Raw genomic sequence first — 25,614 nt, 5'->3', positions numbered from 1 at the left:
ATCACCATATACAGATGGCAGCCACAGGGCTATCATAAAAGTAGACAGAAACCAGGGAGATAACTGGAGTCAAAGCCCCTTCCATCCCTCAGTCCTGCTGGGTGAAGAGTTTCTTTCACCAAGGGGCTGTATAGCTACCAAAAAGATCTCTCAGCCCTGATCCCTTCAGTTTTCCATTCCATGTACCTACAGTCAGGGACCCTGGCACAAGGTGGCAGTCCCACTTCTGCTGCATCCAGTCTGGATTGTATTCAGCAAGTTATTTCTCTCTCAACTCCAATGTGTCCTCTCCAGGGCACCTAAGATCCACTGTGCCTAGCTCAATGGTGCCCTGACAGGCTCACCTAGTACAGACCACAGAGGTCCTAGCCCTTTTCTTCTAGCCCTGGCACTGGTATCTAAACTGAGCCCTAGCTGACCACTTGTCCTCTCTGGACTATCTTCTCTGTTAGGTGGGTAATGAAGTGGCTTTTCCAGATTTCCAAAAGAATTTGGCCAAGCAGGCTCTAAGCAATGGAACAGAATGAAGGAAGCTCTAGACTGAAGCCTTTGGCCAGGTCCTTGGATCAAAGTCAAGAATATGGAAGGACTAAAGCCCAGTGGTCCTCAGCCTCACCCCACCCAGTAACACCTACTTCATGACCAAATCCATATCCCAAACTCCACTGCAAGCATCTGAACATCAGGAACTAGAAGAACTGTACTCACTTTGGGGTTCCAGTGAGGGCTTGGCCAGCATATAGTGGAAACTCAAAAATTTGTCTGAGCAATACCACTTGTACATCCTCGAAAAAAGCTGGTTTCTCTCTCCCATAGCTGAGGTTACTTCCTCCTCGCTAGCATGCAGCCCTCCATGATCACACTCAGGGAGAGGGTGTTTTCCACAGTCTAGCAGGGTATGGCCCCTGCACATCTAAATATCATGGACTGGAAAGGGCAGTGGGCTGAGGCAAAGTCCACCTTCAACCATCAGAAGGCCCTGGTTGTTTCCTCTGGGGCCCTGGTGGGCAATGAACTCATTCAAAGCTTAAGAAAATAAAAGGCTCAGAGAAGCACCAAAGGCAAGCTTTCTCTTACAACAGCATCAGACAACTGTTTCAAAATATATTAGATTTGGTTTTTATTGTAGAGCACACATATCAGGGCAAAGTGCTGCACACACAACTACAAATCATTTTTTGGGAAAAGAAAAAGCTGTAAAAAAAATAAAACTGCAACTGCTTTAGTTATGCAGTTCTGACTTGAGGAATCCACGCTGGCAGAGGAGTTCTGGCCCCTGAAAGGGGCTTCTTGATGGTGGCTGCCCCAGATTTCTGCAGCCTCTGAGGCCTCAGGTCCAGGCCTCTATACACAAAGCCCCGTGGAGTGGTGGTGGCCTGGTTTCCGGGAGGGCCTCTGCTTTTGGCAGGCCCAGATCCTGGTTGGTTAGCAAGAAGACATTTGTAATGAATCTAGATCAGCAAAACCTTGCAGCTTTCCAGGATCTGAGTGGGTAGAAACTGCCAAAGACTTCACCTTTTTATTTTATTTTATTTTATTATTTTTTAGAAGCCCCTTCCCCAGTTCCCACGCCCCTGAGGCAGAGAAGGCACCAACCCATCTGCAGGTCTGAGCTCTGGCCCTGGATGCATGCTGCAAGAGGACAGAAGAGTGGGCACCTTCCTAGAGGGATGACATGAGGAAGAGGCCTAAGCTGGCCAATGGAAAAGAAAGGAAAAAGAAAAAGCCAAGAGACCAAAGAGGGGAAAACCCCCCCCAAAAAACCCTTTAAACAAAAGAAAACAAAAACCCTACCACACACAATGATTTCCCATACCCCAAATGCTAGACTTGGAAGGACACCAGTCCTAGCTAGAAACAATTCCTAAAACTGACCCCACATGGCAAGTCTAACTTCCGTACAATCACACGCATATGCCTGAAAGGAGCAACCCAGCAAAGAGGCATGCTCTTGGCAAGAGAGGTCAGGACCACTGTGCTAGCCCCTTGGCAGCCCACAAGAAATGGTGGGCAGAGCAGGCCAGAGGGTGTGAAGGAAGCCTAGGGGGCTCATCAATTGCTTTGGGGTAGAAGGGACTGGCACTGTCTAAGCCCCACAGAGCCAATCTGAACAGCAGAGGAAGGAAGAGGGTTTTTGCATGAGCTTCCAGAACCTGGAGAGCAGAGGTGAAAAGTGAGGGCAGCCAGCCCCAGGCAAAGCCCACAATGCTCCAATAAACCTCAACAGAGCGTGAACATCAGTGGAGGAAAGGGGCGGGCAGGAGACTGAACTTTGTTTAGAACACTGAGAAGATTTACATTTAAAGCAAAAACAAGAATTCCTTAACCAAACATTTTTCTGTTTTTAAATAAATCCAGTCTGACACAGCCCTACTTGAAGATAGCTGCTCCCCACACCTCTACTGGCTACTCCAGCATGAGTTCTACACCCTACAAAGACCAACAGCCTTTCCATCCAGGAGGAAAGCCAAAAACACAAGAACCCAGGTCTTGGCAAATTCTGTTCTTCAGCCTTAATGGGCAACAAACCAGGGGGGAAAATATATATATATATAAGATCAAAACAAAACAAAAACCCTCAAAACAAAACAAAAGGAGGGGCAGCTACGTGAGGATTAGCCAGAGTTCCAGGAGGGTGACGGCAGGCCTCAGTGCCTCCGCATCTTCACCTTGCGGGCAGGGCTGCCTGTTGCCTCTGAGCACTCCTCCGAGGACTCGTAGGACTTCCGCCAGTAGTTCTCAGAGCTGAAGCTACCCCTCCGCCGGTGTGTGGGCAGCAGCACTGAGCGCCGGTTCTCTTCCTTATCCATCTCTAGGATCCGGGGCCTGCAAGGAAAAGAGAGCTGTTACCTAAGAGGCTGGAAGGGTCTGGCTTCCCTTGGTATCAGAATCTGTGCCCTTGGGATAAGTTGCTCCAGTCAGTGGTTCTCAACAAAGCTCTGTCTTAGGGAACAGATCCCAGGGCTTCTTCATCTGCATGAGGCAGCCCTTCCTCACCTCACTCAGGCTCAGAGGTTCTCCAGGGGCATCTATTCCACTTGCCAGAAGACTGAGAACCCCACTGGTGGGTACCATATACTCCTAACAAATGCCTTCATCCCTGTCTTCAGAAGCACTGACACTGGAAGTTCTTGTCTGCAAAATGTCAGTGGACCCCTCATCTTGGGGACATCTCCCAGTCACCCTAGGAGTCTTTTTGACTATGAGTCTGGTGCCCACTACCCTGCCACACCTTCTGAGGAGAAGATCTTCCCTCTTAGAGCCTCAAGACCCTGTATGGTCCTACCATCTATCTTTATTTCCAAACTGTCCCCACTTTGTCTCCTCCCATTACCCTTTCTCTGCTCACCAATCCTGCTAGCCCCTGAAACCACAAAGCTTTTTTTCCCTCAGAGCCTTCTGTATAGCTTCCTCATCTTTCTGGTCTTATATTTTTATTTTTTTGGTGGTACTGGGGTTTGAACTCAGGGCTTGGCAGTTGTTCAGAAAGTACTCTACCACTTGAGCCACACCTCCAGTCCATTTTACTGATTGTTTTGGAGATGGGGGTCTCACAAACTATTTGCTTGGGCTGGCCTCAAACTGTGATCCTCCTGATCTCAACCTCCAAGTAGGCAGGATTAAAGGTGTGAGCTACTGGCACCCAGATCTTCTGGTCTCATTTTAAACAGAAACCCTCTCCAACAGGTCCCTGGTTCACTTCTACATGCCAACATTCCCTCTTAATACCCAAGTGTGTATCCAACTTGAACTGAACAAGAGGTGATGGGAAGGCCATGATACATTCCCATTTGTCAGGATCTTGGCCTGCCCCCCTTTCCTCCAGGGATATAGGACATAGGTTTCTAGGAGTTAGGTAGGAATGCCATCAATGTCACTATCCCAGAGGAACCAGACATAAGACTCTGGAAGGGTGGGCAATCCCAGGACCCTAACCAATCTACTCTTTAGACATCTCCATCTAGTATTCCCTGAAGCCAGGCTATGGGCTGCTTCCCTGGCCTTTGTTGACGGTCCTAAACTGCATACCTGTGTGCAGCATCAGGGTCCGCCTTGCGGTGGGACCGCTTGGGTTTCAGAGCGGGGTCCCTGTTGTTTCCTGACAGGCGATCTGAAGCATAGCTGGGTGGCAATATGGAGCTGCTCAAGGACTTTGTTTCCAACCGGGGTGCATCTAATCTTGTCCTGTAACAAGAAATGAACATGTGGTCTCCAATGGGCCTCTGATGAGGGGACAGGCCCCATCAGAACAATTCTCTCTCTGGTGAGGCCAAGTGGAAACCAACTGGGCCTACAAGCCAGCAGTCTCTGCTCTGTGCCTTAATCGACTTATAGTTCAACTAGAGATTGCTCTAGCTGACTTCCAGAGACCATCTTTCTCAAGTTCAGGTTTAAGAGTGAAGAATGGAACACTTCTGTTTACAGTTCTCCAATGGCAGGGACATGCTGTTGCAGAGGGTAGACTCCAGGGTTGTTTCAGCTGCATAAGGCAGCAACTCTTGTTCCACTCAGGCCCAGAGGTTCTCCAGGGGGCATCAACTCCACTTGCCAAAAGACTAAGGGCCCCGGTAGTAAGTACCACACATTCCAACAGATGCCTTTATCCCTGCTGGCAAAACCAATACAGGAAGGGTCCTTTGCCAGGGGGTGGGTGAAGCCCAGGCCCACTCCATAATCATGAGCTTGTCTCTGGTCCTGCCACAGGCCCCTGGAGGCGTCTGTCCATTCTAGGATGCTAACCAAGTAGAGACAGAGGGTTTTTGAAAGCAAAGTCTCCACCCAGCAACAGGTGCAAGTTTCAAGGAATACAGTGCTTACAGCAAAGGCAAAACAACTAAGTCTGTACTTATAGACGAGGAAGACAGGGATAGACAGGCTGGGCAGAGAGATGCTCAGGGCAGTGATCCAAGTGAGTCCTTATAAAGCCAGATCAGGAGGAAGTTGTTTTGAGAAAACTCAATGAAGTCCTAAGGCTTCTTGTGTGGCACAGAGAAGACTGGAAAGTCAGGAAGACAGGAGCCAGGGGCAGGAGAGGGGCCAGAGTAACAGACTAGGTGGTGAGTGACTGGGGCACAGTTGGTAGAAGGTCCTGAAGCACCTTTTCTGGAGCCTTCTGGGCACTAAGTATTAAGTGGGTTCTGAGAGAAAAGGACATTCACAAGGATGCTGAGGTGAAGAGAGCAGGTAGGTAACCCAAAAGTTACATCTGTTCCTCACAGCTACCCACACTCCCACAGCTGCCTTGGCCACTCTCTCCATTTGGTGGTCTGCTATAAGCAAATTAGGAAAAATGAGTCAGAAAGGCAGCAAAGGTCAACATCCAGGAAGTCATGGGAGAAAACATTTAAGCTGAAGTGAAGACTTCAAACCTGACGAACAGGAGTCACTATGAACCCAGGCCAGGGTCTTTCTTCTGAAGACAGCAGCAGCGTCTCCTTTCTTTCAGCCAGGAATAAAAGTTCTGATCTCCTCAGCCCAAACTGGTGTTCCAATGGGAAGGCAGGCAGGACACCATCCTTGCCCCTTTGCTTTGGCCTCATAGAAGGGGAAGGCTAGAGGGGCCCAGCTCACCAACTTGCCCACCAGTCTCAGCCTACACTCTGGGCTGCTTTCAGGCTCAGGGAAGCAGGACCTAGCAACAAGAGGAGAAAGACTCCATCCTGATGCTGCCACTCAGAGTCCAGGTTAGTTGCTATCCTTCTTTGGGCCTCAGTTTCCCCACCTGAGGAAAGGAGGGAAAGATGTGATTGGCTTTAAGACTGCATTCAGGGGGGGCTGGCAGAGTGGCTTAAGTGGTAGGTGGCAGAATGCCTGGTAGCAAGCATGAGGCACTGAGTTCAAATCCCAGTATCACCAAAAAAAAAAAAGACTGCATTCAGTTCTGAGGGTCTCAAAATCGGGAATTGCCTCCTTTAAGGCAACACCTAGACATGGTATGAATTAAAACCCATCAAGGGTCTGGAGGTGTGGCTTAAATAGTAGAGCACCTGCTGTGCAAGTGTGAAGCCCTGAGTTCAAACCTCAGTCCTATCAAAAAAAAAAAAAATTCCACCAAGTTCTCTCCTACAGCACTGAGAGGTCCAGGTGACAGACATCAGACCAAATGAGACCACTGGCCATTGAACTTGATTTGAAGACTCCAAGAGTCTATAGCCTTATGGAAGAAAGTCCCTCTTCTGGCACCCATAGAGCTGAGACCCCACAAGTGACAGGGACCTTGCGCTTAGAGTAGGAAGGTCCCTGAGTGCCCCCAAAAGCCTGTGAAGTCCTTTGAGGAGTTGTTTCCTTAGGGGAATAGTAGACAGAAAAAGCCACCAAGATGAAATCTTGTGCCTCAGTGTGATCCACACACTTCTGGGGAACATCCTGCCACAAACTGAGCACTGATGTGGGCCCAACTATTCTTGAGTTTATTACTTGAGGAAGTATGCTGGGCAGACAGAGGCCATGGCAGTGGACTTTCACCAAACATCTACAGACAGACTACAAGAAAGGCTGGGGAGACAGGTGAGACCAACTGAGCTTGGCCAGAAAGGCTAGGAGCACTGACCACCCCTCTACTTCTCTGGCTACCAGGAAGAAGAGAAGGGTATGAACTTCCCCCACCCCACCACCACACAATGATAGCTTTGCTGCCATTAGGAAGCAGCCCCCAGAGAAGGGATCCTACCCTTCTGGTAGGATCACCTGTGCTCCTACCAGAAACCAAGCTTCCCGTACCCACTCAGGGACAGTATGAGCTCTGGGGTTCAAAGAGTCTGACACATCTCCTGGGACCATTACAAGTATATTTTGTAACGGATGGAGAAGCTCCTGCCCTCCCCCAACTTCTGAAGCGTCACCAAGCTGCAGGAAACCAGGCTAGAGCTAGATTCATCATGAAGTCCCCAGCTTAACTTCAGAACATGTTCCTCACATAGAGCAGGATGGGTTTCTCAGGGTTTAACAAAGTGCCACAAATAGGGAGTCAGGAGGCACAGTTCTAGTAGTAAGAGCTGAACCTGGGCCTCCTCAGAAAAGAACAGGAATGATGATCTGCCTTACATATCTGGAACAGGTGTATGAGGTAAGGGTTAGCTCTGAAAACTACCAGTATCACCCAGAGTGTCAGGACAAAACAGAAATTGGGTGGAGACCAGAAAAAAGAGGGTGACAAAAGTATTACAACATATCAATGTGTGAAGAAAGGGATGGATTCTGTCCCAGGTGCCCCTCTCATGATACTTTAGTACTCATTTAACAGTCTGAAAAGTTGCTGGGGGTGGGAACAATGCTAAACCAGAGCACGCCATTGGCCTCAGTCACATACACACAGTGCAGAGCACAGCCCTGCACTGGGGCAGCATCACCATTTCTGAGAAATGGGGAAACCATCCTGGACATAGGCCATAGTGACCCTGGTGAAAGGGCAGCTCTCCAGGCCCAATGATGACTACTCTTCAACTTCTGGTTCTACTCTTACCAAGAACCCTATGCTATAAAGGTTGGCTTTCTAACAGAGCAAGGAAGCAGGGACTAGTGCAGCAGGCCTATTTAGTGTCTGGACCCCTACAATCAGGGCTAAGCTCTAGCACCTTTGAGCAGCAGACTCCCACAAAGCCCAGACCCAGTACCCTAATGTCGCTCTTGCAGTAATCCAATGCTGAGACTCCCCCTACTCATCTTCCACCAACATCATGCTTCCCGCCCCCTGCCCCCCACCCCCCCACCGGGTTGATACTGGGGCTTGGACTCAGGGCCTACACCTGAGCCACTCTACCAGCCCTTTTTTGTTAAGGGTTTTTTCAAGATAGGGTCTCACAAACTATTTGCCCGGGCTGGCTTCAAACCATGATCCTCCTGATCTCTGCCTCCTGAGTAGCTAGGATTACAGGCATGAGGCACAGCTAACATCATGCTTCTAAATCCTACCCTGCTCTCTCCCCAGATCAGTGCTGAGACAGGAGTAGCAGCATACCGTGGTCAGAAGAGCCTAAAGCACATGAAGGTTATCACCTAAAGAGAGGGCACCCAAGCACAGGTCATATACAAAGGACTGCAAGGTACTTGGGCCTTGAAGGGAGCCCCTCCAAATCACTCAGCCTGGTTACACTACATGTGAGTACCCCCAAGCTCTCAGGAGCCAGGACTCCATAGTGTCAGCCAGACAACAGGGCCAGAATCATGGATACCCAAATCCCCCCAGCTCAGGTCTGGTAAGGTATGAGTGTTGTTCTTCAGGGCACCAGAAGGCCTGACACCAAGTTTACTTTCCTTTCCTGTGCCACTGATCTCCATACCACTGGATTACCTTCCCTCCACTCCATGGGCCTCTGCTCACACTGTGTAACTCCACTAAGCACAACCTTCCTCAATCTCAGGATCAAAGGCAAGTACAGTGAAGAAAGTGACAGGAGAAGCCCACCCAGCATTCACCAATTTAGCAACCAATGCCACAATTACAGGTGACAGCGCTGAGCCCAGGTTAAGAATGCATTTGGAGAGGAAGCAGCAGAGCCAGGCCAGAAGTCCAAGCCTGTCACCTCCCTGGTGGTCTTATTGCCCCCACATTCCTTGGGAAGGTTGCAGACACATCAGAATGTTCAGGATGCCAAATGGGCAGGGTATGTGCACGTGAATACACATTCACTGGGCCTGAGAACAAATGTGGGCTAAACCTTGCCACCGGGGACAAGAAGCACAAAGACAGGAGCAATACTATACTATACCCCAAAGGGGGCAAAGGTCTCTGGAGGCAATGCCCCAGGTCCGGCCAGGTCAAGAAAACCAAGAGCTAGCTACTCCTCCACACAATGCTGAGGAATGGAGCTAAGTACATTCATCATGCCCATCGTTCTGCTCAACCACACACTAGTGGGGGTTCTCCTCCTGACCCCTGGGACTTTTTGGCTCCAAAATTCAAGCCATTCAGTTCGGCCTCCTATAGTCTTTCACATGTGAACTCTTCACCCCTCTGCTTATATGCCTCAGTGGCTCTTCAGTACCCTTTGGATTTCTCTGCACAGCATGAAGTCTCTTCTGTCTTAGATTACATCATATCCTTCATCCCATCTTCACTGTGTTTTCCAACATAATGGACTACCTCAGAGTTCCTAACTCTAAGCCTCTGTAAACAGTATTTCTCGGTCTCTCTCTTCCCTTTGCAGTGCTGGGGATGGAACCCAGGACCTTGAGCATGCTAGATAAGCACTCTACCACTAACCTACATCCCCAACCTAAAGAGCATCTCTTCTTGGCAAAACAGTATCAACCCTGAGCCCCTTCTATTCTTTCCTGAGTCCCAGGTACCTTCCAACACCTTCACATGTGCTTCTCTGGAAAACCTTCCTTGACTAGTCCCTGGTGAAACGTTCAATGTCTGCCTTCCCCAAAGACACACAGCTAACAGCCCATGATAGTTGCATTCCTGACACCAGCAGAGCCTTGAATACAGCACCCTCAGTTAACATTTGGCAAATGGATCTCTACTGCCTTTCCCAGCTTCATACCACTCTGAACAGAGTTCCTCTTGACCAAAGCAAAGTGGGCTATTTACTTTGCCTTATATCACCACCACTTTAGTTAACTGGACAGTGCCCAACCTCAGGAACACAAGTGTTAAAGGTAGACCCAGTGCAGCCCTGGAGGCTTCCCGGAGAATGAAGACTCCAAAGGCCCACAAACCATTTCCTGAGGATCAAATACTGATACAAGGCCGCCTTCCTTCCTTTGCCCTTCATCTATACTGGTCCTGTGAACTTCCCTGACTCCAGCATCTACACTTACCATTTCTGCCTGGCCAGCAGTTTTTAGCTCAGGAGCTACATCTACCATGCTTGCCCTCCCCTTAAAGGAGATTTAATTTTTTGGTTTTGGATGGACTCCAGAGAATATACTCTGCTTTTCTGTCAGTGCCCCCTCTTTGTGTTGCAATAGCATGCAGACATAGGAAGAATCAAAGGAGCACTAAGTTTCCCACCTCAGGTGCCTTGTATATAGTAGACATTTGATGTTTCCAAGTAAGAAATTCCTCCTCAAAGAACATTCTAAGTAGCTCACTTCCTGCCTGAGTGCCCATTTTCAAACAGAGTTCACATTTCCTACGATCAGTCTTAGTGTGTAGGTGCTTTGCAGCTAGCTAAGTTCTTCAGGGGAAGGAGCACCAGGGTGTATGCCAGGGAATCATGCAAATGCTGGGACCTGAAATTCCCCCATCCCTATGAACTTTTCGCTCCTCAAATTAGTCAGCCTCTTGTTCACATAACTAGTACACTTTAAGACTTTAACCACCAAAAAGGCTGGGTCCAACTTCCCTGCAAGGGGTACCAATAACTACAAAGAAAAGATGTATGTTTGGCAGGTTACCCTGGGTAGGCTAAGACACAGTAGCATCTAGGGACATTGGGGGGATGCTAAGGACCTCCAGAAGCTATGCAGTCTTGATACTTTAAACACTCTCATCAATCAACTCTCTGCTTGCAGAGCAGAAAACCCTTCTTACCTGACCTCCAATTTCTTGACTTTTTTTTTGAAGATGGTTCCAGAATTTGAACTCAGTGCTTCAAACTTGTTAGGAAGCACTCTGCCACTTGAGCCACACCTTCAGCCTGAGTTCCAATTTCTTAAACTCAAAGTATCACTCCAATGATGCACTGGAGGGTAAAGGTGGGACCTGGAGTACTCCACTGTGCAAACTCTCAAGGGACCTCAAGGTCTCAGTCATTTACTGATTGTGACCCCAAATACTATAAACACCAAACTGAAGCTTGAGGACTTCATTCCTGGCAAGCTCTCAAAAGATCACTTCCAACATCCCAGTAAGAAAAGTCGGCACCATGTGCATAAGACCCAACATCACCCATGTTCAAAGGAGCAGTGTTCTATTTAACCAGAAAGCACTTGGTAGCTGTCCATCCATTTTCCTCCATGAGATCCTTAGAAATACCTTGCCAGCTCTGACTGACCTAAGTCCCTAGGATTATTATAGGATACTCCCTCAGTATCCTGTATAATTTTTTTTTGAGGGGGGGAGCCTACCCATAGCTTGCACATGCTCAGTATGTACTGGTGCACTGCACTACATCCCTAGCCCAGTCTGTGCAATCTGAACTTAAGAGAAAGCAGGACTGGCTCCAATCCCTCTGCCTATGAGGAATAGGCTAGGCTTAATGCTCAGACTCCACATACTGGAACATAGTCGCTACCAGATACCCCCTAGGTCATCTCTAACCTCTAGGCAGTGCCAGGATGCTCCGTTTTTCAACTTGTCAAAGTCTGTCCTTTTCCAAGACAAGCCTCCTCAGCTACTCTGGAGCTGCTCCTCACAGGCCTGACTCATTCTTCATGCTAACTGATGCCTCCTTTGGTCTGGGCACCAGATGAACTGAGCTCTCCAAATTCAGAACACGAATTTGGAAATTTACAACAGCAAACTTATGGGCTATGACAGTCTAAACAAGGGTGGCAGACTAAGAGGGCTACTAGCGTGTGTTTGATGCTTCCTGCGTGTCAAAATGGCCAACACTGAGCCTTAAAGAATGGCTAGTCTAGTCAATTTTCAGTGTGTACATGTAGGTTATTTGGGGAGTGGAGATATGGATCAGAAGATGAACATGTTAAATGGAAAGGTGTCACAGAGCCCAAGACACAAGTCCATCAACCATACTTGAAGCTACAGGTACTTCAAAGAAGGGGAGGAATACAAGATGAAGGGAAGATCCCCAAGAGGCTGGGTTAGATGCCTCTCCTGTATTCCCTTGGTTGGCTCCCTACAGCTGGGCACTTCCCTAGCTCAGCTGCCTGGGGAAGCTGGAGACATTCTCTCAATCCTTTCCAGTTGCTTTTCATCAAAACTCTGTTTCTGGCCTCCAACTCAGTCCCTGTTTAGTCTTGGGCTCATTCAAGTCAAAAGTAGAAGAGCTGTAACAGTCATTCCCACAAAAGCCATTCCCAAAGTTAGACCATTGCTACAGGTCCAGTTGGCCAAAGAGCTTTCAGGGGAGCTAAATAATAGTGCAAAGCCCTAATTGTGTAAAGGAGTACTGACTCAGCCAGCCTGGACAGTCAGGTGTCCACCACTTAAAGAGACAGGAAGCATCTACAAAACTGGATGCTCTAGCTATGGTCCCTTCCACTTAAGATTTTTCCAGGAAAAGCTACTGGGAGAGGCTGGGAGGAAATACCTGAGAATTACTGCTTTGATTTTTATATAACCCTAGTAGTTCCTCTTCAAGTTCCTGGCTTCAGGCGGGCCACTCGTTGCTGACTACAATTGGAGGTACCAAGTACAACCTGACAAGAATGACTGGGAAGAAAGGCCAAAAGGAAGCAGACTGTGCCCAAGCACAATTTAGCTTATTAGTTCATTACTTCTGGGATGTGGATTTTGGCCTGTGCTGGGAACCATAGGAAGAGAAAGTAGAAAGACAATAAAAACCTTTTCCCTGACCAATTCTGGAGAGAGAGAGAAAGGAAAAAAGAAAAGAAAGCAAGCCCAAAAAAATAAGTGGGGGAAGACAGACAAATCTCCAATGCAGAAGAAATTCAACTAACTCATGTGTATACTTCCCCTCCTCATTTTGTTGCTGTGGTGGTGGGTTTTTGTTTTTTTGTTTTTGAGACAGAATCTATTTGCCTAGGCTGGCCTCAAACTTGTGGTCTTCCCACCTCAGCCTCCTGAGTAGCTGGAATTATAGATGTGATCTACCACACCCAGCTGATTGGTTTTTTAAAGCGATGTGGTCTATGTTGCCCAAGCTGGCTTCAAACTCCTAAACTCAAGCAGTCTTTGAGGCCTCAGCCTTCCAAATACCTAGAACTACAAAAGCATGCCACAGAGCTAGGCTGTCCATGGACATGGGAGAAATAGTATCCTTACAGTTGAAAACCTGACAAAGACTTCACTGGTCAGATGTTCAATATGAACATCAACAGTGCTAAGTTTTGTTCACAGTATTTGGTATGTGGTGAAAATGTCACTTTACTTCTGTGGTCATCCTCCCAGAAAATCCTAGTCCAAACATGAGAAAAATGAGATTCCAATTCAGGAATGTTCTAGAAAATCCCTGACCTGTAGTGAAGAATAAAGTGAGTGGTTGCCTAGCATAGTCTAGGTTCAATTGAAGCACTGGAAAAAAAAAAATAAACAAAACCTCCTGGTGGTGAGGCATGTCTATAACCCCAGCACTTGGGCAGTGGTGGCAGGAGGACTGAGTGGCCAGCCTGGGCTACAAAGCAAGTCCCTGTTTCAAAAAAAAAGGCAAGTCTGAGAAATTTTCACAGCTAAGCAACGTAAAGTAAAGGTATGCACTTTATTACTATTTGTTTCTCCCCACCTCTCCCTGCCTTTGCTTTTTTGTGGTGCGGAGGATAAAACCCAGGGCTTTGTGCATGCAAAGCAGGTGCTCTAACACTAAGCTACACTTAGTGTACCATTTAGTGGCTGGAACCCCTACCGGTTTCTTTCTTTTTCTGGGGTGGGACTGAAGTTTGAACTCAAGACTTTATGCTTGCTAGGCAAGTAGTTCTTACCACCTGAAACACTCTGCCAGCCCTCTTCTTTTTCAGACAGGGTCTCAAATTCCTGTGCTCAAGTGACTATGCTGCCTCAGCCTTCTCAGAAGTTGTGACTATAGGCATGCCACCACTGTGCCAAGCTCCAGTATTTGTCTCAACTGTAAAAAACCTACCATAGTAATTTAAAATATTGACAACAGGGAAAATAGAATACAGAGTATATGGGAACTATGTACTACTATCACATTTCTCTGTAAATCTAAACTATTAAAAAGTTTATACATATGTATTTTTGCAATACTGGGGAATGAACCCAGGACCACACACATGCTACGCAAGCACTCTACTACTGGAGCTATGCCTATTTAAATTTTTTTTTTGTGGGACTAGGGCTTGAACTCAGGGTTTCATGTTTGTAAAGCAGGTGCTCTACCCTTGAGCCACACCTCCAATCCTTTGTGCTCTGGTTATTTTGGAGATAGGGTCTCATGGACTATTTACTCAGGCTGGCCTTGAACCTCGCTCGATCCTCCCCATCTCAGTTACCCAAGTAGCTAGAATTACAGATATGAGTCACTGGTGCCTGGCTTGTTCATTTACATTTTAAAGAAAGAAGACAGTAAATTTTGCACATGCTGATCTACATGATAGTCTAGCTGCAGGGTTTCTTTTTCTTTTGAGACAGATTCTCACTACATAGCTCAGTGCAGTGTAGCATGAACTTGAGAACCTTCTATCTCAGTCTCCAAAGTGCTAAGATTACAGGTGTGCACCACCACATCCAGCTTCATGCTCACTGACTTATATGGGACTCTGGCAATACTTAATCCTCTCTGGGACTCCTCTCAAAAGGACAATCTGTCTTCCTTTGACCCAATATCTAGGTGGCTGTGGCTGCTGACAAGTCTGTCTGCTCACTCCATGAGGACAGAAAGAAATGTTGGTAAAGCCAGTTTTATTGATGTTAGTCAGTACATCCCTGAATCTTCTCATCAGGGAGGGGACAACCATAGCTATATCTTAACCTCTGTCACCTTCCTCTTCTCTCTTCCCTTCCTGTTTCCCCAGAAGTGAAAATACAGGCATTTTTAAAGCAGGCTGCTAAGGCACAGTCTAAAAATAATCTCTGAGAACACATGTGACACATTAGAACCAAGGAGGTGAAGAAGAGGTTGGGGGATGGTGTGGGGTTTGGAAAATTGTTCCCCAAATCTTGTCAGGACTGTGCACATAAGTATCAGGAGCATATGACTTTATGCAATACTACAAGCTGTACCTAAAGAGCCAAAGAACTTAATTTTTTGATGAAAAGACAACTTTATTCTTACAGAATGCAAATAAAATGTAAGGGAACTTAAAACGCTCTGTATTCCCAGATTTCACCTTGGCATGCCACTGGTATAGAGTGAGTTGTAAGGGGAACATCTCCAGACAGGTTTACAGGGAGAGCAGAAGATACTAGCCATCAGGGTACTTACTTCCTGAGGATGATGACTGCTCGGCGTTCCTTGATGTCCTGAGGCCGTATGCAGTGAGTGATTTCGTCAGCAGCATATCCACTGGAAAGAAACACAGAACATGTCACCGTGAATAGCGGACAATCAAAATTCCTGGGGGCCAGAAATAGGATCCAACTCTTATGGCTACCTTCTACCTGTTATTTGCAAGTCTCAAGGATCTATGCAGAAGGGAAATACTATGTTAAGCTCCAGAAAACTTTTGCCCAGAAACCATTCAAGAAAAAACCTGGCTCCTATGCCACCAGAAAAAAAAAGAAAGAAAAAACCTGGCAAGAGGCAAAGAAGACCCACTGGTTTCTTACTGCAGAGGCCAAAGCAGAACTGTCCTGCACAGGAAGCAGGACTCTCCTGCTCAGGCCGGAAACATTTCTTGTAAAGAGCCCTTGAGGCTCAGGGTATACCTCAGTAGTAAAGCATGTGAGGCCCTGGGTTCAACCCTCAGCACTGTAAATGAAACAAAATAAAAGAATGAAGAACACTCAAAGAGGGTATACCTTTAGAGTATTTGGAGTAACTAGCGGAGACCATGGTGAGGAGACAAAGAGCTGCATCTCCTCATTCTTCCTCCCTTTCCTCCTTTCAGCACGCACAAGAAGCTAAGGCAGCCACTGACAGCACTGACTCACAGGGAGAACTAGGACCGCCAAGTTCCAAAACAAAATTTATCTACTTGGAAAAAAGCTTTCAAAAGATTCCTTTGGGGGAATCCAAAACTTTGAAGACAGCTGTGTTTGAGATATTTTAAGAATTTCCATCACACTCTAAGTTCTATTTATTTTCAACAAGTTACATGATTTTAAAACTGCTCAGAGGCCAATGAATGTGGGTAGATGAATGTCCTCTTCTCAGCTAGCATCCTTCTGATTTCAAACTCTGGAAGCAACTATTGTTCCTGTGCCCCTCACATGCTTTCACTGGGAACACAGCACCCAAGAGAAACCCCTAACCCAAGTTCCAACACTGAGCTGCTGCAGATCCACACAGTCATACACTTGTTTAGTCACAAGTCTAGCAGGAAGAACCTGCCTTCTCAGCTTCCCCACTTGCTCAGGATTTCTGGCTCCCCCTGGACCACAATACCTATCTTTCAATGGCTGCTGATCAGCTCCTTTTGAAGGACAGGCCTAGGAAAGACTTCTTGACATGCCAGGCTGGCCCAACCCAAGCCAGGCTGTTTCAGGCTCAGCCCCTAGAGGGAAGCATCTCTGACTTGGAAATCTGATTTGAGGCCATGCTGTTAGTAGAGGAGCAAACTTTCATTTTATAGACTCTCCCACTTGCAGCTGCTCCTAGATCAGGGTTCAGAATCTTCTGAGAGCACCATTCTCACAAGAGACTGTGAACAAATGCCCATAGTCAAGTCAATTTGGAGAATATCAAAGAATTTTAAGAGCTGGGCACTGGTGGCTCACACCTGTAATACTAGCTACTCAGGAGGCAGCGATCAGGAGGATTGTAGTTCGAAGCCAGCCCAAGCAAACAGTTCCACGAGACCCTATCTCAAAAACCCTTCACAAAAATAGGGCTGGTGGAATGGTTCAAGGTGAAGGCCCTGAGTTCAAGCCCCAGTACCAAATAAATAAATAAATAAATAAAAGTAGCATATAAAAAATCTGACAATTACTACAGCAAAAGAACCACTAATTTTGAGAACTGACCAAAGAACCCTCTCTCAAATAACATCTATTAATATATGTCAGCTCACAGTGAGAAATGCCACATAGGAGTTAGGGAAATAGAGAGATCTGAGTTCAAAGCAGAGCTTTGTTGGGTACCACCTTTGTGAACTTAGTTTAAGTCACAGGCTGACCCTGTGACTTATAGTTTCTTCAACTGTAGCAAGGACAGTGGTAGGTTCTTGGGTGTTCATTTTGTTATGTTTTATAACTCAGGTATTCATTTGGCATTACTACAAGATATTAAAAGGCAAACATCAACTCCTCCCTTCTAGGCAGAATCAAGAGTAAGATCACTTCCATGGTTGACACTCCTGGAAAGGGCTGGTGAGAGGCTTACTTGTAGGGTTGAGAATGAAGTTGGATAAGACAGGGTGCCTGGCACACCACTACCATTTGCTAAGCATCTGACACAGCCAGAGGGCCTAGACCATCTTGGGGCAAGCTAGAGCCTTGGGTTCAGCACCTGCCAAGAAGAAACAATCTGAGATCCCCCTGCAGGGATCTGCCAGTAACAGAGGCATCCTGGGCTCCATTCTCAGGGCAAGGGGCTCTAAGTCTCATTCCAGGATCTTATATTCCACATTGATGACTAGATGTCTGGATTGCAAGATAGTCTCATATACTGTATATACACAGGACTTCCCAAAAGAGCTAAGTCCAAAGGCACATTTCAAAGGCCTGAATCTGCACTGTAGTGTTCCCTGATAATAACAAGTGTTATCAGTCTATTTGAATTGGCTATAGGCATGACCAAGGGCCCTGACTTCTCATCTCTAAGAACCACTTCCCTTAATGCAGTTCTGGAGCAAATCCAGATGTTTGTCAAAGCCTGACTGCCTAGTACTCCTATCCCCAATCCTCCAAACGGCTCTAGAACAAACAACTAGCCACGCCAGGTTCCTGTCCTGAGCCCAGGCCTCACAACTAGTGTGGCTCTAACTGCACAGGACTACAGAAATAACCTTGGGAATGACCCCACCTGGAGGGCTCAATAGCACTGGTCTTCTAGAACTTTCTGGCAGCTGTGACAGCCCAGTGACTATTCTTCAGAGTACTGGGTTCCTCTGAGAGCAGGAACTCAAAGTTCTGACCAAAAGATGGTCTCCTGGCCAAACTTTAGCAGAAAGTGCCTAGCAGATATCACAAGAGTATTATTTACTGCTACGAAACCTACTTACTACAAGAGACAGTAAGAGTCCCAGTCTGCCAACTTGAAACTTAATATGCCCCGAGTCCAGCCCTACCCTTAGCATGAAGGAAAGTTTCAGGGCCTCCTGCTCTTGTTTTCACAGAGAAATGAGAGGAGGAAATACCTTGTGTTATCCAACAGCCTCCTTTCTTCCTTGGCTGAGGCCCCACCCCCAGCTGCAATGATTAGTAGGCCACAAGTATCAAAAGAGACAGGGCCTAGCTCTGTCAACCTCTAGTCTTTTTGGGGGGGAAGAGGGGGACAGTACTGGGGTTAGACCTCAGGGCTTCATCCTTGCTAGGCAGGCACTCTACCACTTGAGTCACCCCTCCAGCCCTTATCACCCACTAGTCTTATACCTTAGAATGACTGCAGGGAGCTAAAACGTCTACATCCTCCTCCTCTGGCAAGCTTTCCTTGAGTCCTCCCCCAGGCTGGGTCGTTCCTGTCCCCGCCCAACCACATCCTCTTGACTACATTTGACCTATAGAAATCATCTTTCCTGTAAGACAAAGCTCTTCAAAGGCCTCAACTTTGCACACACTGGACAAATAAATATATGAATAAAATGTCTATTATTTTGTTTTTCTTTCCCATGGTACTAGGGTTTGAACTCAGGGCCTTGCACTTCCTAGACAGGTGCACATCCATTAAACACAACTACTCTACCACTCTGAAGCCTCAGTTTCTACATCTACAAAACAGGGATCACAGCAAGCCCTTTCTCAGAGGACTAGATGCAAGTTAAATGAGTCTGAAAAAGTATAAGGAACTATGCAGGATTGTGTATTTCTCCTCTGAAGATGATCTTGGCAATTGAGAGAAGGCACATTTCCAAGATGGCCACCATCCTCACCTACTCCATGCTCTGTTTAGGCCAGAACAGACCGAAGATCATGGCCTGATGCCAGTCTTTCCTTGAGCCTGTCTCTGAAACTCTTAGGCTATTTTTTTTGGGGGGTTTGGGGGATGTCCCGCAGACAGCAAGGCAGGGCTGTGAGCTCAAGCTCAAGTTATTTGCCAGACATGCGCCTCTAAAAGATGACAAGGCTTAACTTTATGAGAAGTCCTGAGGCTTTCTGGGTCCAGAAGGAAGCAAGCCTGTTGCATCCCAATTCTACACAAATCAAGGTATAGACAGGACCTAAACACAGAACACAGCTCATCTCCTGAGACACCTTAAGCTAAACTTCAAGCATTCAGCATTGACAGAGATTCAATCTTCTGTATGACTATATGGCATCACTGGCCCCAATTAACAGAAAAGAAAAACTGAGGCCCATAAAGGTTAAGTAATGTGCTCAATGTCAAATAGCTAAAGTGGTGGTGCTGGAATTTCCACCAAACTATTGGCTTTGGTGGGGAGGTGGGTGTTAAATAAGGAAGGTAGGAAGAAAAGCGCATTTGTGTTTCCTGATAACAGTTCTCATCTGTCCTAGGGGCCTTTGGCCTCATCAGAAGATACGCACATAACCACCAGTCCCATGGAAGAGGTCTGCAAAGATGACCCTGTGCTTCCAGAGAACTAGCATTGTTGTATGTACATCAACTGCCCAGCCTAAAATGGCCTGCCAACCAGCCTTGAAAATTTTATGGCCTATTTATTTTCTGCTTGCTCCAAGACTAAGAACATGGCTCACTGCTAGCTTCCTCTCCTTTGCTGTCTTCTGCCTTCTGGTCAGGTCTGACAGCACCAAGGGCAGCCAACCCTGATGATCACGAGTCCCTCCTAAAGAGTGCACAGTCCTGACTTCCCCCTCCTATGTAAACAGAAGAGTCCACTGTGGCCCAGGACCTACTTTCCTAACTATTTTAAGCCAGAAAGCTAAATTTTGCTTTCAATTAGCTGATCCACACTGAGCCCCAAACTTACAGGGAATGCCCACTCCACCCAATACTAACTGTTAACCAGAAAAGCTGAAGCTGAGCTCACCAGTACACACCCATGACTGGGCTAAACAATCATTTCCAGATCAGTGGCCAAGGCCTAGGTCTCTGGGCATGTGGCCACACACCATACAGCAGTGATTGAAGGCAGCAGCAAGTAAGCAATTAGCCTTGAGGTAATTATTCTAATTAATCCAATTGGAGTCTTATTTAATCTGCCCCATGCACTCAACAGGGACAAGATAAAGAATGTGGGATGAAATGACATAAACAGGAGGTAAAAGATACTTATTTCTCGAGAAAACTGTACAAAAAGTGAGACCACCTTGGCCTTTCATGTGAAAGTACCCTCCCTCCCCCCCAAATAAAACTACCAGTTAGGTTTGGAAAGGAGTATCAAGACACCTCCAGAAGGGTCTGTGTTCTTGCTCTTAATACCCAGGTTTAGACACTGCTGAGTCAACGCTTGCCACGCACCAACATCCCTGCTGACACTATTAAATATAAAACTGTATCCCTGCCATATTGCCTTGGACAAATACAGACATTATTGCCATCAACAACTAGAGACTCAGATCATAATTGCTAAAACCCCTCTGCATTTGCAGTTCATCAGCCCCTTCCTCTAAACTACAGCTTTACTGGTTAGCTTTACTCACCAGGAAGTGAAAGCACTGCCTGTTACTATCTTATATACAGGATTTGATGAAGAGTACTCCTAACAGCAGGTGGTTATTCCACCTGCATACCAAGTAAGCTGAGAGGGCTAAATGAGCAGGTGTTAGAAGATTTAAATTTGTGGGAGTGTCCAGAACCCTAGAGCAGTGGTTCTCAACTGGAGATTACTCTATCCTGCAACCCTCACCTACTGGGACATCTAGCAATGTCTGGAGTCATTTTTGGTTGTCAGAAAAAGTGTTACTGGCAGTTAGCACATGGAGGTTAGCAATGCTGCTAAGTTTTCTACAATGCAAAGACAGCTCACCCAATGAAGAACTGAAGAGCCCTGAATATCAATAGAAGCACTGTTGAGAAGCTCTAATCCAGCTTCACCAGGGCCCGACTACCAGTCTCTAATAATGAAGTCCATCTGCCTCAAATCAACACCTACCCACTTTACCTATGGTTATGCCCTGAAGCCACCGCCAAAGCCTATGTTGTGTGCCACTCCCACTTCTTTACTTGGCTAATACCTTTCAAGTTCCAGCTTACTTTCTCCCCAAAACTTGCTACACTCCACAGTGGATAATATGCCCCTTCAGAGTACTCTGGCAATAACATTCCTGGGCTGTGGCTATCTCTCTGTTCTGAGGCCTCGCTGCATTTGACCTACATGAAGGTTAGAGCCATGTTTTAGGATCCAAATCCCTAGCCTCTTCCCTCCCCATCAAGAGAGCAGGGGCTCATAAAGTGGTTGTATGTGAAAGCAAGCACCCGTTTGAGTGCCTACCCTGTGCCAAGTTCTACTGGACACTAAATCACCACATATAATCCAAATAGGCTTCAGTAGTTGGTATCATCCCCATTCTACAGATAAGAACGCCAGCTCTGAGAACATACCCATAAGATCCCAAAGAAAATAGAGGAGTTGAATTTAAAGCCTGGGGCAGCACTTTTCAGAACATAGCTGAGCCTCCCACGCTTACTCCACAGACAAGTCTGAATCCAGGAAGGGTTGGAAGGGACTGGAAAAACTTTAGGACTTCACTATTCTAAGAAAAAGATGAGGACTTTCCTGATGATGCAGTTGTGTTGCTGACCACTAACAGACCTACACTTTAAGAATGTGAAACTTCTGAGGCTAGACGTATGGCTTAAGTGGTAGAGCACTGACCTACAAGGACAAGACCCTGAGTTCAAAACCCAGTACTGAAGGGGAAAAAAAAGAATTTGAAACTGCCCTTTAAGCCAGACATGTTGCAAGTATGTTGGGGGGGGTGGGTAGGGCGGGGGAGGAGGGGGATTAGAATCGCAAAGTCACAAAATGCCTTGCGAGTTTCCCATTAAGAAGCTGACCTCAGCCAGGTGTAGGTGGCTCACGTCTGTAATCCTAGCTACTTAGGAGCAGAGATCAAGAGCATAGCAGCTCAAAGCCAGCCCCAGCCCCCGGCAAACAGTTCCTGAGAACCCTATCTAGAAAAAAACCCATTACAAAAAAGGGCTGGCGGAGTGGCTCAAGTGCTAACAGCGCAAGCGTGAAGCTTGAGTTCAAACCTCAGTGCCACCAAAAAAAAAAAAAAAAGGGTCTATGACTACATGCAAACATCTATCGAGACTGAAGGCCTTTTAACACGGAGAGCCTTCAACAGAGGAAGACCCCCAATCTGCCTTATAGAGCAAGCTCCCTGGAAGGGTCTGCTCTGGAAATTCCATCTTAAGAGGTTCTGTCAAAAGCCTTCTGGAAGCACTATGCAGATTGAGATGCTCAAAAGTCCAACTGGCATCTAGGTTTCAGATGCTTGAGGGAATCAAAAGTACTGCTTCTGCTGCCATCCCCAACATGGAAGCAGCTTCAGCTGTTCAACTCAAGTGAGACAGATGACCTGCCCTGGTGATATTAAGGGAGCTCCTGAGACCCTGCTTCTCCCCATAACTGTGGCCAATGGCACTGACTGCACCTCAGAGGTTAAGCTGCTCACAACAAAATCCTAGTGTGTTCTGATCCTGTACTTGGTGATGGTCAACCACACTGCTCTGGATAGTCTAGCCCTCTTAAGTTTTAAGGATCACTGAATTACATTACTAGATTTACCTTTTTCAGGGTTGGAAGGAGACAGTCTCTAAATAAATTTTTGTTTCATATAAAACAGCAAAAGTGTTCCAGCAGATGATCTTCCCTGGGGGCCAGGGCACTGAGCTCATTCTCAGCAGGATCTGGGGCCCCAAATAGGCCAAGAGCCTAAGACCTACTGTTCACAGAACTACAAGGCCAAATACCAGGTCAAGAGACCAGCTGTATTTTGTTTTAGTGGGTCTCAGTAACAGGTAACACGTTCTTAAAAGGGGTTTTTCTGCGACTAAGAGGGAGCAATTTTAAGAATAAGCTGTATTTTATTACTGGCTAAACCACTAAACTGTTCAACTAACTCCAGGTAAATCATTCTTCCTCTTGGGAATGAAGAATCTGTATCTAAATAAGCACTCAAGAGAGACCTCTGCCTGTATTTTCTGTTATAGAATTCATCAACATTTGGTTAAGAAAACCAAGCACAGCAGAACAGGAAAGCTTTTTAAATAATAAGCTCGACTTTTTTCTTCTTCCAAGCATAGATTTGGAAATGGAGGTCCAGAACAGAAGGTGATTTGCTTAAAATCATATAGGAAAAGACTCCTAACATCTTAGCCTTCTGGAAAGATGCTTTTCGGATTCTCAGTTAAGCTTGTGGATTATGTCAAACCTGCCTTCAGGTACAGAATTCCACAAGAATTCCCAGACCTGGGTTTTCTCACTATATTTATTATAAACACATGCCCCTTCCCCTGCTCTCTACAACCTACAAACAGAAGGACAGATTGGAACGGTATAAAGCACAGGCTTCTATTGGTCGCCGCCTCCTGGACCTGGGTGGGTAGTTAAGGCAGCAGAGTGAGTAAGGGCCGCCCCCTTTTCCCAGGTGGATTACCTGAGCACAGTCACGCTCCCCCTGCGCACCGGCAGGGAAAGCACAGGTTCTGATACCCGGATCGGCTTGAACTGGAACTTGCAGCCAAAGCACAGCGCCGAGTCGCTAAAGAAGGACACGGACACAATCGGGCGCTCAAAGATGTGGATGGGGTCCACGTGCGACACGATGCAGCCGCCGGGCTGGTAGTCGTTGATGACGGCGCTGTTTACGAAGCCCTCGGGGATGACGCGGTGCTCCACCAGCTTCTGGATCACAAGCTGGTGCACCCACTCGGGGATCTCGTCCACGTCGCCCGGCGGGTAGAGGCGCTCCTGGCCCGGCCCGCGCTTCTGCAGCTGGGCACCGTACGTGTAGCCTTCGCCGAAGAAATACTTGTTGCGCAGCGGGGCCCGGTCCACCGTGTGCTCGTTGTACAGGCCCTTCTCGGCGCGGGACACCACCTCGTCGATGCGGGCCTCGATCTTGGCGCACTCGTCCTGGCTGAAGAGGCGCATCTGGCGGATGCCGCTCTTCACCCTGCGCGCCTCCTCCTCCTTCTGCAGCTGCTGCTCCTCGTAGTCGCTGCGCTCCGGGTCCGAATCCTCTTGGTACTTGCGCTTGGTCCCGGACACCGGGTAAGGCTCGGCGGCGGCGGCGGCCGCAGCGGCGGCAGCCACGGCGGCGGCGGCGGCGGCCGCAGCCTCCCGACTGCCTGCCTTATAGTTGTCCCGGGACGTCATGGACTTGAGCTTCTCACGCAGGTCGGTGTAGCCGCTGGCGGCCGCCATGGCCCCCGCGACGTTGCTCTAGGGTCCTCCGGGGCGGGCGAGCATGGCTCTCGGGGGACGGGCCCGGGGCCCCCGGAGGGGAGGGGGTCCTCAGTGCCAGGCCCCCATGCGTGGCCCGAGAACCCGGCGAGAGACGTCGAGGGGTCTGACGAGAGGTCGAGCTTCAGAGGCGGCGGGTCATGCAACGGTGGCGTCAACGGGACTTCCTCCTCCTCCACCTTCTCCACGTCCCGGGGGGCAGGAGCGCTGGCAGCGCCTCATACCGCGGAGGGCTGCTGCAGAGTATCGGCCCGACTCCCGGCCAGACCCTCGGTCGCCCGGCCCGGTCCGCACTTTAAAGCGCTCCTCACGACGTCACGAGCTGCCCGCCCGACATCCGCCAGCGCCGCTCCTTAGCGGGCTTCTCGGCGCGCACGCGCAGTGCCGCCGGCCGCCGCGGCTCCGCGCACTATGGGCATGCGCGTGCGTGCGGGCCAGGTCGCCAGAGATGCCGGCGCAAGCGCACACGGGGGCTTCACGCGTCGTCCGCCGCCCCTCCCCCACCCGCTGAAGGGCTTCGAGGGAGTGCTCTCAAGCAGCGACCTGCCTCCGCGCCGCGCCGCGTCCGAGGCCGAGGGGCTCCCTCCGGTGGGGTGCGCTCACTCTGTCAACACTGTTGCTCTGCCGCGTCATGGCATCGTCCGAATGCCCGTAGACGCCTCAGCCCCTAGCGCGCAATCACCAGGGAACCGCCACAACCTAGGCCTCCCAGTCACCGCCCCCTTTGGCGCCTCCACTTTTTTAATTGGACTGCCGCTCACGCGCAGGCCATGCCCAGACTGGAGTTTCCACAAGTCGATTGGTAATCATGCCTGTCAATCAGGCAGTCTCCTTGGCTACTGCGTCCATTATTTAATTAGCGACGGGGAGGGCGGCGAGGACCCATGAAGAGCGAATGGGTGGTTAAGTAAGTGCCTGAATGGAGACCCCGCGGAAAGAAAGCCTCCAGAACACCTAACAAAACTTTCGAAATCGGCGGAAACTTATCAAACTGCGAGACAGAGAGAACATCGAGACCCAGTTCTGAACCAGAAGGCGGCGGCCGCAAAAGCTGACCGCGCGTTGTCGAGGAACCCTGTACTCCCCACCGTCGCCGCCGCCGCCGCTGTCCCGAGTGGACGTTCCACTAGTCACGTCCCGGGGGTGGCGTGCGCGTGCGCAGGCGCGGTCACGCGCAGGGGGCGGGCGTGGCTCCTCCTCCGGGCTAGAAGGGGGTGTAGGGGCACAGTTTCTAGGGGACGACAAAAAATAACCTCGAAGAACAAGTTTACCACGGATAAGGCTAAACCATGGGTATTTGCTAGAAGACGGTTCAAAGTTTGGAAGCAGAGGGTACGGCGTGAACAAAGGCATGGCCCTGCTCGAGAAGATGGGCGGTTCCAGCAAATAGGGGTTCCTCCTCGGAACCTCCCA

The 25,614-nt window shown here is 48.3% G+C and overlaps 1 protein-coding gene across 1 annotated transcript; it reads right to left on the bottom strand.

Annotated features, from left to right (window-relative positions):
* Positions 1-1,103: 1,103 nt before the first annotated feature.
* Alkbh5 (alkB homolog 5, RNA demethylase) lies at positions 1,104-25,305 on the bottom strand. Its single transcript, XM_020159574.2, has 4 exons — positions 23,393-25,305; positions 14,973-15,053; positions 4,030-4,185; positions 1,104-2,826 (listed from the first exon to the last, which is right to left on the bottom strand). The coding sequence occupies exons 1-4, from the start codon at positions 24,160-24,162 to the stop codon at positions 2,649-2,651; spliced, it is 1,185 nt and encodes a 394-aa protein (XP_020015163.1). The 5' UTR covers positions 24,163-25,305; the 3' UTR covers positions 1,104-2,648.
* Between the last annotated feature and the right edge of the window lie 309 nt (positions 25,306-25,614).

The sequence above is a fragment of the Castor canadensis genome, chromosome 11, assembly GCF_047511655.1.
Source record: "Castor canadensis chromosome 11, mCasCan1.hap1v2, whole genome shotgun sequence".
Lineage (NCBI taxonomy): Eukaryota > Metazoa > Chordata > Mammalia > Rodentia > Castoridae > Castor > Castor canadensis.
The sequence above is the reverse complement of the archived record's forward strand: the minus strand, read 5'-3'. Positions and strand labels throughout refer to the sequence as shown.